The sequence below is a fragment of the Somniosus microcephalus genome, chromosome 16, assembly GCF_052327205.1.
Source record: "Somniosus microcephalus isolate GS21.2 chromosome 16, FLI_Smic_1.0, whole genome shotgun sequence".
In the NCBI taxonomy this organism is placed as follows: Eukaryota; Metazoa; Chordata; class Chondrichthyes; order Squaliformes; family Somniosidae; genus Somniosus; species Somniosus microcephalus.
In genome coordinates, this window is record NC_141002.1 from 70,187,398 (window position 1) to 70,200,685 (window position 13,288).

Sequence of the window (13,288 nt, forward strand, 5' to 3'; positions counted from 1 at the left end):
CCTAGTGCCAAAGGATTTTGCAAACTATTTGCATAGCAATTAGTCAGCGAGTCTTTCACCTCTTGCAGTATCACTTATGACTCAGTATTATCTTCCTATGTAAATCAGCATTTGTTACTCTTAAATCCCAACCAATGTTCATTCACAAAGCAAAATATATTTAGATCCATTAAACTAAAAAGCCATTGGCCCAGATTTTCCTAAAATCTGAACGACGCAGGCCGTTATTAAGGTGCAAATCATCCAGCAACTTATGGCGAAGAAGAGATACCCCGTGAATTGTGAATTGTCACAAGTTGCTGGATGATTTGTGCCACTCGGCCGTTAGCTTAGCGAAAACAGCATTGTGCTCTTAACCTCCCCGGGAGTTTCATGAAGTTGCTGCATTTGCACATTCGTTGCCATTAAACTCGCCACAGAAAGTTAAGTCTAGTAATTAATAACATGTGTACCCTTTTAACGATATGATAATTGTTAATGACTGCCAATCAACCTTTCTTGCCCAGAAATTGAACATTTATAAGTGTGGAGTTTCATTCCTTCAGGTTGTGAATTGTTGTTAGAAATTTTATAAATGTTAAATTTTAATTTTTTGTAATGTTTTCTTACTTTTCATTTCTGTCTCTTTTCTCTCTCTCTCTCTCTTAATCCAATCTTTCTTTCCCTCTCTTTATTTCTCTTTCTGTACCTGATTTGGCTCTAATTCATCCTCCTTCTCAGACCTTCCTCTGTTTATTTCTCAATCCTTTAATTTCAATTTAAAGGAGGTACAATGTTTGTCCCATTGTTCACCAAGGTCCCAGATGTCCTGTTGCCCACTTGCCCATGCTGCGCTGTTATTAGCTCGCACTTCCAGCAAATTTGTGGGCAAATAATTTTAAACCCTAAGCGTGCAGCAACATGTCTAAGCAACAAGGCATGCCGCGAGATACCTTGCTCCAGCAAAATCTGGACCATTACTTATTCTACACAAACTGGGTAACAAATATTAAAAGTGAAGATAATGTATCAGGCATGTGGCATTTGAGCATTCACTTAACTAAATTGCAGACTATTCTTTACTGAAGGCATACATACCCAAGCAAGGAGCAGTGGATTTCCCTTTACTGCTCCGCAGCAGCCTAACATTCCAACTATTATTAAAAAACAGCACACAGCAATCATTATGGGGTGGATCACTGGAAAATATGTCAGAATGAATGCTTCTTCCAGCCTGCAAAAGAACATTAAATCTGTGTAATGGTATCCAAAAGACATTATGTTCATTAAAAATCAATAATAATGAAGACAGAAGTTGTTGTACTATTATCTGCACATGGCTGCTTTGGAGCTTTGCATGGAATAAGCCTGACAAAAATAATCATGAGAAATGGCTGATTATTACACAATATAATATTCTGTAACGACAATCTTATTTATACAAGTGATGCCATTTTTGACACATTCTCTAGTCTATAGCATTCTACCTAATGGTATAAAGTTTAGAGAAATGAAGGCAAGATTTTACAGATGAGAGGACTGAAGACTCTCTTCAGAAGGGCTAGCAAACTAATGTAATTTAATATAGATATCTAGCATTGTGGAAGTGCACTAGCAGTGGGGGTGGAACTGGTATTAGGCCCAATAGTTCTGACTCTGGCTTTCACTGATATGGTCAATATCAAAGCATTATATTAATCTTTTATTTTCAGGTTTACTCTCAACTACCTCTATCATTCCAATAATATATTTATTTTCTTCCTTGTTTTTCTGCCAATTTTCTCCCCTCCCTTTCTCCTCTGCTGAGGGCATTGACTTCTTGCTGGTTTACAGTTCCGATGGCTCTTGGTGCACCTTAGTACCTTGTGTAAGTGGCTATTTTTAATCTCCGAGTCTAAATAGTGAGTGTCAGCTGGCAATTCACCATGAAGGGCACCACAGTTGGGCCAAAAGCCGTCCTCATCTATGGTTCACAGGCACACCTCCAGCAAGCAACCAAGAGAGGGAACCATGGACAATTTTCCCCTCCCTGATTCAGAGATTTTGCAGCCAATTGTAGCAACTGCAGGCTGCTCTAGTTGAGATCAGCACAAACGGAGGTGGAAAAATTGGGTTGCTTTGTGAGCTTTTCAAGTAGCGCCCCGCCTCCTGCTTGGGGTGCTACCACTGAATTTATGGTGCAGGGGCACTAACTTTTTCGGGACGCTAAAAGTAGCGCCCTGGTGAAGTTAGCGCCACTGAATTTTCCCCCCTGAGAATTGAACTACAACACATTAAAAGAGGGACTATCGCCATCAGTTCATTTTATGCACATTTGACACTAAATCATCCCTAAGCTTATGTCTGTATCTAAGTAATGTTCATTTAGTTCCCTCACTATTGGACTCAATGGGTTGGATTTTCCTTTTGGAAGTGGAGCAGCATGGGTTAGAGCTTCTGCACACCCTTCCAACTCTGCCCTGATCCCAACCTATTTTCCTGGGTCAGGGTCATTAAGAATACAAATGCGCACTCAGTGGGATTCCTACTGCTGAGAGACTGGAAAATCCTAGATGAGGACCTTAAAAGGGCAGAAGACCCAAAAATCAAGGAAACTCCCAGCTTTGTAGGCCGAAGCAGAGACCAAGAAAGATAAATGCTGGGGCTAAACTGGAGGGAGAGGAGGCCTGTACTAGGCCCTCTCCCTCTATTAACAGAAACCGGGGCCTTCCCACCACTACCCTGGGCCAAAATCCACCTTTCTTCTGGGGAGTGGCGGACAGGAAGGAAATCCATTGGGAATGTGGGACCTGCCCTTCTCCCCTACAGCATTTACATGGGGTGGGTGGGAAAGGGAAACTAGCAATGGTCCCAACAGGAAGGAAATTAAGGTTGGGGTGGTGATATGGCAGTAGGCCTCACTGTCCCATTTACCCCCCTCCCCGTTTCAGTTGCTATCCTGCCTGATTGAAGAGGGGTTAGAGGAGAGAAATTAGTCTAGTACTCCCAATGATGCAACCAGCAATCATTCTTTAAACAAAAAAAATGTTAATTGAGATTCAATGGAGAACAGAAATATGTTAATATTAATCATAGTTCTTTACTTCGCAATTCTGTATTGTGATAATGAGGCTTCACTCCTTGATTTAATTAGATGAATATTTTTATTTTCAATGTATGCCAACAAAAATATCGGTCATAATAACCATTGGTGGCCAATGTCAACAGTGAACAAAAATATCTGGCTGTCTTTTTTCAAACGTCTTTAAAAACTAATCTCATTATAAAGGGGGTAATTGTGCCAATGACTCAGCTGTATACCTTAAAAAAGTTCTATATATTTCCCCTATGCCCCAAGTTTCCAATCTCACCTGTGCAGTCTGAAATCACTGTGCACAGGCTAAGTACCTAACCCTCAGCAAGAGGCAGAAATCTGGAGCTTTGTCACTCCAGACTGCCACGTCAGTGTCAGCTCAAGAATAGTAATGACAGTGGCCAGGGAGCTGGACAACTGCTACACTAGGCTGGTGAATGAAATAGGGAGATCTAAAGAGAGATAGAAAATACATTTTAAAAAAGAAGAAAAAACAAATTTGGTTCTCCACTTCAGGTCTGAAACTCATGTCTGCTTCAACTATGATGCTAGTTCCAGCCAGTGGAGAATAGCCAACAGCTATCACCAAAATAACAACAGAAAATGCTGGAAAAACTCAGCAAGTCAGGCAACATCCGTGGAGAGAAATTTGAGTTGACGTTTCGGGTTTGACCCTTCTTCAAAACTATCACCAAAGCTACTTTGTTAGCTGCCAAAAGCTATGCCTCTGCAGGACCAGGTACTGAGTAAGCATCTATAAATTATAATGTGAATTCCATAAAGAGCCATTTGCAAAGAATTTTCTTAAAGTTATCTAACCACACCCGACATATTGGATGCAATATGTAAATTGGCCCAGAAATTCGGGTCTCCACGGGTGAGTACGCATGGGATACTCACCCGTAAGCCCAATGGAAGTGCCGGTTTCCTGCATGTACTGCGCATGCGCGGGAAACCGGCACTTCCGTTCCCCTGAACGAAGGGGTTCAGAGTTCGAATGCGTGCGCAGGAGAGGCTGCGCGTGCGCATCGAACTTCGGTTTTTTATCCAGGTTTTTCTGGGAGGGTAAGTCTGCAGAAGTTACACATTTAAAAAGCAGGCGTAAGGCCTGCTTTTTACAAGGTAAGTGGTGAATTAATTAAAATTAAAACATTTTTTCCACAGGTTTATTATTTTTAAATACTTTAAAGCAAGGTAAGTTTATTTTTAGCCCCGTTAGAAAATAAAATTATTTTAATCAAAAATTTAAATTATTGTCCACGTGATCCCAGGGGACGCATCGAACTAACTGCGCCCCTGGGATACGCAAGCACTGCGCGCCAGCAGCTGGACCAGGCCCCGGATCGGAATTCCACGGGGGCCCACAGTTCAACGGCCGGCGCGCAAGGTAAGTGCAGGTCAGGGGCTTACACCCGCGGGAAGCCCCCGACCCAAATTTCTGGATATATAGTATTGCTTCTGGTGCGATTGGAGACCATTTATGAAAGTTTGGTGCTGAACTTACAGCACAAACCAGAAAAATTTGCTTTTTAACTTCAAAAAATAATTTGCATTGCAAAAACCCCCAAAACTTTCTGAAAATTTGTTCACAAAACTGTGTAGGTTCTTTTTTTAAACAAAATAGGCTCCAAGCCTGCAACAACTTAGACCATTTTTTTTCTGTTAGCACCAAATAATACCATGTTTGGAACTAAGTTTAAAAAGAACATGTTAGAGTCAAGTTATAATGGATTATCATCAGTGCTGTGAGTCAAGGCATCAATCATAATTATGAGCATTTTACATTTTCAAACAGCACCTCAAAAATATAAGAAGACTGGCAATGAAAGTTGTCTCAGAACCTAAATAGCAAAAAACAATCTGATGTATGAAAGATATTTAGTTGCACGGAAGGATTCAATTTGATGGTCAACTTTTAATGAGGGCAGGAAATCTACTCAAATTACCATAAAATCACAGTTTGGGAGTTTTGATTTTAAATATTAGATGATATTTATAATAAAAACACTATAGTGAAAGGAAATCATGCACTGACAAGAATTAGATATGATGCAGAATCTGCTCTTATCAGGAGTTGATTCTGTATGGCATCTACAACATTCTAAATATGCACTTACAATTCATGTTTGACAGACTAAATAAATAACTGCACTTATGGAATTTATCCAGTACTTAGTTTATACATACCTGGTTTCTGTTGTTAATACAAGTACATTATTCAGGTAATCTCTCATCCATGCAGACACACCCAGAACACAGACTGACATCAGCTGTAAAATATGCATGTCTTTTATTTACTATATTATGTAGGCAAATATTTAAAACTGTGCAGTAATTTCCTTTTGCTCAACTGGTTTCACATTATTATTGCTTATCAGCTTTCAGCCACAAACGTCTCCGTTTTACTAAAATGCAGATGTAGGTACTAGTACTGCAGTTTAGTGCTTTTTTTTAAAAAATGAGTGTATTTCATTGTAACATCTAGAGCTAGATTTTTTTCATCTTCTTAAACAAATTGAGCTGCAGAAAATTGTGTTATATTATTTTGCAGTTAGGATCAGATGTGGAGAAAGTTATGTCTGTTGATTTTGGGGGAAGGGAAAATGAGGAGACTGAATGACGAACACCTATTTCAACTTCCCTCTTCTCACAATCATGCGGCTTTGTTTAGGATCTCAGTCAGCAAAATCAGAAAGGCAATAGAATAACAACAGAAAAAGCTGGAAAAACTCAGCAGGCCAGGCAACATCCGTGGAGAGAGAAACAGAGTTAACGTTTCAGGTCGAAACCCTTCTTCAGAACTGAGGGAAAAAAAGCAGGAAATGAAACGCTCGTGAAAATGTGTTAAGTTTTGTAACAAAGATTATTATAGACATTGTAGATGCACAATCAATCTAATACCAACAATACCTCAGAATTCCACATTATGAGGTGTTAAGAAAAAAGTTTGTCTGTGAAGAAACTAAACTTAAGAAAGTCTCTAAAAGTAGTTTTCCTATTATATTAAAAAAATATGTAATTGCATTCTCAATTCATTTTATGGATTTCTATGTATAAAAAGGCACAAGAAAAAACCGTATTCAACTACATAGGATTACATAGAATGTACAGCACAGAAACAGGCCATTCGACCCAACTGGTCTGTGCCGGTGTTTATGCTCCACACGAGCCTCCTCCCACACCTCTTCATCTAACCCTTTCAGCACACACTTCTATTCCTTTCTCCCTCGTGTGTTTATCTAGCTTCCCCTTAAAGGCATCTATTCTCAGATTGCAGATGATGAACAAATATACTCATGCCCAATAAAAAAGTATAAATCATATGAGAACATTTCCACAGTGTGATCCAGATTGTGTAATTGTTGATATATATTGTAAAATTCCATCCCCCAAAATTATATTACAGGAAACTTTCTGGTATCCGGCACTGACGGGACCGAGCTGGTGCCGGTCGATCAACATTGCCGGAAAAACGAGCGCTAATGTTAAAACATACGGAGCTTCTGAGCTCCGTCTGAAGCAACAAACCCTGTTGCTTAGCAACAGCTTCAAAACAGTCAGCGCAGCTTGCAAGCATCTCTGTAGCTAAGCAACAGCTTCAGCTAGACGCTTGCAGAGCCAGGACTGGAGAAAAAAAGCAAGGAAAAGTTAAAAAACTTATCTGAACCGACTCCTGAATTTTGCCGGTGGATAGAGCATTCCGGATATTTAACCTCCGGTTAAACAAAAGTTTCCTGTACTTTTTGATTCAGAATCTTGCGATTCTCTATCAAATTATGAAAATATCTTCCTGATAAAGATGCCCCAATATCCTTAGGAAACATAGCTGGTCCAATCATCTCAAATTTAGTGAATTAAAACCTTATTTTTGAAATACGACTTTTTGGTGTCTCTGATACAAGTTGCTCTAATAAGAACTATCTAACTTCAAATTGCACATACCATTTTTCTTATTTGTTCCAAATGATGTGAAATCCTATTAGGATTCTGGAGGGAGGGTGAACAGCCAGTTGTCATGGTGCATATAGGTACCAACAATATAGGTAAAAAACAGGATGAGGTCCTAAAAGCTGAATATAAGGAGTTAGGAGGTAAATTAAAAAATAGGACCTCAAAGGTAGTAATCAAAAAGGGCCACAGTAAATAAGAATTCTAAAAGGACTAAGAGTGTTAAAAAAACAAGCCTGAATGCTTTGTGTCTTAATGCGAGGAGAATTCATAATAAGGTGGATGAATTAGCTGCACAAATGGATGTAAATGGATATGATATAATTGGGATTACAGAGAAATGGCTCCAGAGTGACCAAGGCTGAGAATTCAACATCCAGGGGTATTCAATATTCAGGAAGGACAGGCAAAAAGGAAACGGAGGCGGGGTAGCATTGCTGGTTAAAGAGGAGATTAACACAATAGTAAGGAAAGATATTAGCTCTGATGAGGTGGAATCTGTATGGGTAGAGCTGAGAAATACCAAGGGGCAGAAAACATTAGTGGGAGTTGTATACAGACCCCCAAACAGTAATGCTGAGGTTCGGGATAGCATTAAACGGGAAAATAAAGACGCGTGCAATAAGGGCACAGCAGTTATCAATCTATATGTAGATTGGGCTAACCAAGTTAGTAACAATACTGTGGAGGAGGAATTCCTAGAGTGTATACGGGATGGTTTCCTGGACCAATATGTCGAGGAACCAACTAGAGATCAGGCCATCTTAGACTGGGTATTATGTAATGAGAAATAATTAATTAGCAATCTTGTTGTGCGAGGCCCCTTGGGGAGGAACGATCATAATATGATAGAATTCTTCATTAAGATGGAGAATTCTTCATTAAGATGGAGAGTGTTCTTCATTAAGATGGAGAGTGAAGTACAGGAAACTTTGGTTTATCCGGAGGTTAAAAGTCCAGAAAGCTCTATCTACCGGCAAAATTCAGGAGCTGTTTCCTATAAGTATTTTTACTTCTCGTTGCTTTTTTTTCCCAGTCAGGCTCTGCAAGGTCTGTAGCTAAGCAACAGCTTCAGCTGGAGATGCTTTTAAGCTGCAGCCGACTGTTTTGAAGCTGTTGTTAAGCAACAGGGTTTGTTGATTCACACGGAGCTGAAAATCTCCATATGTTTCAATATGTCCAGCAGTTTTGATCTAACGGCAACAGCTCGGTCCTGTCGGTGCCAGATATCACAAAGTTTCCTGTAGTTGATTCAGAGACTAGGGTCCTGAATTTAAATAAAGGAAACTACGATGGTATGAGGCGCGAGTTGGCTAGGATGGATTGGGGAGCATTACTTAAAGGTTTGACGGTGGATAGGCAATGGCAAACATTTAAAGATCGCATGAACTACAGAATTTGTTCATCCCTGTTTGGCATAAAAAATAAAACAAAAAAGGGGACTCAACCGTGGCTAACAAGGGAAATTATGGATAGCATCAGATCCAAGGAGAGGACATATAAATTGGCCAGAAAAAGCAGCAAACCTGAGGATTGGGAGCAGTTTAGGATTCAGCAAAGGAGGACAAAGGGATTAATTAAGAGGGGGAAAATGGAGTATGCCAGTAAGCTTGCAGGGAACATAAAAACTGACTGTAAAAGCTTCTATAGATATGTGAAGAGAAAAAGATTGGGAGGAATTGAATGAAATCAGTATTTGTAGGGAAATGGTGTTAGGGAAATTGACGGGATTGAAGGCCGATAAATCCCAGGGCCTGATAATCTACATCCTAGGGTATTTAAGGAAGTGGCCCTCGAAATAGTAGATGCACTGCTGGTCATCTTCCAAAATTCTATAGACTCTGTAACAGTTCCCATGGATTGGAGGGTAGCTAATGTAACCCCACTATTTAAAAAAGGTGGTAGAGAGAAAACAGGGAATTATAGACTGGTAGGCCTGACATTAGTAGTGGGGAAATTGCTAGAGTCCATTATAAAAGATGTAATAGCAGAGCACTTGGAAAACAGTGACAGGATCGGACAAAGTCAACATGGATTTACAAAAGGTAAATCATGCTTGACTAATCTACTGGAATATTTTGAGGATGTAACTAGTAGAATAGATAAGGGAGAACCAGTGGATGTGGTGTATTTGGACTTTCAGAAGGCTTTCGATAAGGTCCTGCATAAGAGATTGGCGTGCAAAGTTAAAGCACATGGGATTGGGGGTAAGGTACTGACTTGGATAGAGAGCTGGTTGGTAGACAGGAAGCAAAGAATTGGAATAAACGGGTCTTTTTCTGAGTGGCAGGCAGTGACTAGTGGGGTACCGCAGGGATCGGTGCTAGGACCCCAGCTATTCACAATATATATTAATGATCTAGATGAGGGAACTAAATGTAATATCTCCAAGTTTGCAGACGACACAAAGCTGGGTGGGCGTGTGTACTGTGAGGAGGATGCAGAGAAACTCCAGTATGATTTGGACAGGTTGGGTGATTGGGCAGATGCATGGCAGATGCAGAATAATGCGGATAAATGTGAGGTTATCCAATTTGGTGGCAAAAACAGGAAGACAGATTATTATCTGAATGGCAATAGATTGGGAAAAGGGGAAGTGCAACGAGACCTGGGTGTCCTTGTGCACCAGTCACTGAAGGTAAGCATGCAGGTGCAGCAGGCGGTTAAGAAGGCAAATGGTATGTTGGCCTTCATAGCGAGAGGATTCGAGTACAGGAGCAAGGATGTCTTGCTGCAGTTGTACAGGGCCTTGGTGAGACCACACCTTGGGTATTGTGTGCAGTTTTGGTCACCTTATCTGAGGAAGGATATTCTTGCCATGGAGGGAGTGCAGCAAAGATTCACCAGACTGATACCTGGGATGGCAGGAATGGTGTATGAAGAGAGATTGGGTCGATTAGGCTTATATTCGCTAGAGTTTAGAAGAATGAGAGGGGATCTCATTGAAACTTATAAAATTCTAACAGGACTAGACACACTAGATGCAGGAAGGATGTTCCCGATGGCGGGGGAGTCCAGAACCAGGGGTCACAGTCTAAGGATAAGGGGTAAGCCATTTAGGACTGAAATGAGGAGGAATTTCTTCACCCAGAGAGTGGTGAACCTGTGGAATTCTCTACCACAGAAGGCAGTTGAGGCCAATTCATTAAATATATTCAAGAAGGAGTTAGATATATTTCTTAAGGCTAAAGTGATCAAGGGGTATGGGGAGAAAGCAGGGACAGGGTACTGAATTTGGATGATCAGCCATGATCTCATTAAATGGCAGAACAGGCTGGAGGGGCAGAATGGCCTACTCCTGCTCCTATCTTCTAGGTTTCTATGGCCTAGAAATTCACTTTGGGCCTGCCAGCTGGCGTGCGCCCAAAAGTTAGCGCTGAGCACGGAGCCAGTTGCGCGCGTCAGATATTCAGTTTTTGCGCCCCAAGTCGGAACCGGGCGCTATTCCAGGGTGTGCCCGCCCCCGCTTGGGGCGCTGAAACTGAATTTCAGCACTCTAGGCGCCGCTGCACCACCCGCTGCGGAGCGGCAGGCTGCGGTACTGCAGGCCTCCTCCTTCTCTTAAGGGGGAGGTGCCTGCAACGGGGAGATCGCCGCTGGATAGTGCCGGCAAATGAGCCCGGCACCACGGAGAAGTGCCGGGTTCGCGGAAAGCAGCCGGCAATGCTGCGGGGGGTGGTGGAGGAGGCCGGGGAAGGAGGTGCGGGCAGGCGACCGCCGAAAAAGCGGCCGGCAGCACCTCCACCTTAAAGCGCCCCACTAAGGCTACAGTACGGCCCCATTTTCTGATCGCTGTTTGCGGCCGCTGCGGAAGAGGCGGCCGCAACTAAATATGGGGGTCGGGCCGGTATCGGGGCGGAACCGGGGCACTGCGCACACCGATGACATCATCGGTGCCGGCGCAATGCTAACGGCTACCGCCGCCATTACCGCTGCGCTGAATATCAGCGCAAACTCCTCTATTGGCACAGAAGCCCTCTTTGGGCGGTAACTGGCCGCAAAGCTGGCAGCACCTTACTGAATTTCTAGGCCTATGTTTCTACGAATTATTGACCAATGGTATCAGGATACTAAAAAATTAACCATAAAGTAAATAACAAGAGCATTCTATCTAAGCACATTGGTGGGACAGCTAACTAAATCTATCAGAAACAAACCTTTCCCTCAGCAGCATCCAAAGTTCAGGTGGAAATCGATTAGTTCAACAGTGGCGGAAAAGATTGTCGTAGCGGTGTTGTAAACCTGACCAAAATGTACTCAATTTTCGAGAGACAATCTAATTTATTAGCGACCCACAGCTTGCAGAGCCCTTTGGTCACTGCTGTCTGCGTGCTGTGTGCAGAAGAAGAGGAACCTGCTTTCTCTTAATCGTACTCACCCAGAAAAGAAAATTCAAAGCATAAAGTGAGCAGCGCAGACATTTCACGGAATCTTCTCTGGCCATTCTGAAAGCTCAAGGGTTGACCCCATCATTCTGTTTCACGACCAGACCATTCCCCCCACAGTCACCTTAAAAAGAGTCAAAGTGAAATGTCACAAGATGATCAAACGATACTACACAACATTACATTCGCTGACAGTTGATTTCAGACTATTTTAGATTAAAAGTCAAACTCTATTCTTGATCCGAAAGCTCAGTTAATACAATTCACGGATTTTCTAAATATACAAGTGGGTATACTATAAAAATAAATGAATTTACTATTTGTGGTTGCTTCCATAATAATTTTACCTGACGATTGAGAAACGTTATCCCGCTTTATAGTGATGGAAAATTCTTATTTTAGGCTTAGTTGCAGTTAAAAGAAACTCTGGCCTGTTTCAAAGTTAGGGTTAGAGTTAAAACGAGCGTTCGCCTGTCTGGCAGCAACGGGCTGAGATAGAGACAGCAACAAATTCGTCAGATTTGCTCAACACAACTTTCCACGGCACAAAGATTCTAACATAGTGTCACTGGGTTAACAAGTAACAAACGATCGGAGTTTTAAACAGCCTTTAAAGTTTTATTTTATATGTAAATTAATCAACTGTCAATACAATGTAAAGTCACTAAGAGCTTTTCCCAGTCAATCGGGACATCGATAAATTGAAAAATAAAGTTGGAAGCTGACCACTTTGCGCAAGTATTGTTCTGTATTCTTCCGTTTCACACATCCACCGCATTTCTGTCGAGATGTTTCATTAAGCTCCTCTGCTAGCTTTCCGGATAAAAAAAACGTTGTCGCTGGTCGAGTCGTTCAGTTGCTCTGTAAATCTCGGCAGGTTGATTAACCCGTAACCCAGAATGTCTGGTAATGAATAATCTCAGCAACCGCCCTCCCGAACAGCCCGTTACTCATTCACCAGCTCCAGGCCTCAGCTCCCAACTTACTATCGGGATGCAGAAATCAGAAAATACCAAACTGATTGCTCTATTGCATTTAATCAATACCCGTTATGCACAACAGACACACACTCACAATACCAGACACACTCTCACAATACCACAGACACACTCTCACAATACCACAGACATACTCTCACAATATCACAGACACACTCTCACAATAAGAACATAAGAAGTAGGAGCAGGAGTAGGCCATACGGCCCCTCGGGCCTGCTCCGCCATTCAATAGGATCATGGCTGATCCGAATCTAGACTCACGTCCACTTCCCTGCCCTCTCCCCGTAACCCCTAATTCCCTTATCTGCTAGGAAACTGTCTATCTCCATTTTAAATTTATTTAATGTTGCAGCTTCCACAGCTCTCTGGGGTAGCAAATTCCATAGATTTACTACCCTCTGAGTGAAGAAGTTTCTCCTCATCTCAGTTTTGAAAGGGCAGCCCCTTATTCTTAGATTATCCCCCCTAGTTCTAGTCTCACCCATCAGTGGAAACATCCTCCCCACATCCGCCCGATCAAGCCCCCTCACAATCTTATATGTTTCGATAAGATCGCCTCTCATTCTTCTGAACTCCAATGAGTAGAGTCCCAACCTACTCAACCTTTCCTCATAAGTCAACCCCCTCATCTCCGGAATCAACCGAGTGAACCTTCTCTGAACCGCCTCGAGAGCAAATATATCTTTTCTTAAATATGGAAACCAAAACTGCACGCAGTATTCCAGGTGTAGCCTCACCAATACCCTGTATAACTGCAGCAAGACTTCCCTGTTTTTATACTCCATCCCCTTTGCAATAAAAGCCAAGATTCCATTGGCCTTCCTGATCACCTGCTGCACCTGCATACTAACTTTTTGTGTTTCATGCACCAGGATCCCCAGATCCCTTTGTACTGTAGCACTTTG

General features: G+C 42.0%; 1 protein-coding gene across 5 annotated transcripts in view; it reads right to left on the reverse strand.

Moving 5' to 3' along the window:
• The window catches only part of tspan12 (tetraspanin 12), a 96,251-nt gene extending 83,986 nt beyond the window's left edge, over nt 1-12,265 (reverse strand). The window contains exons 1-4 of one of the 5 annotated variants that reach the window (XM_086009201.1): nt 12,112-12,259; nt 11,379-11,509; nt 5,240-5,322; nt 1,078-1,213 (exon numbers count right to left, since the gene is read on the reverse strand). In XM_086009201.1, the coding sequence (XP_085865327.1) occupies nt 1,078-1,213; nt 5,240-5,322; nt 11,379-11,444 (285 nt within the window). In that variant the 5' untranslated portion in view covers nt 11,445-11,509; nt 12,112-12,259. Of the gene's footprint in view, nt 1-1,077; nt 1,214-5,239; nt 5,323-11,378; nt 11,510-12,111 lie in introns of all 5 variants that reach the window. The other 4 variants (XM_086009202.1, XM_086009205.1, XM_086009203.1 and 1 more) reach the window with 4 other exon arrangements.
• Between the last annotated feature and the right edge of the window lie 1,023 nt (nt 12,266-13,288).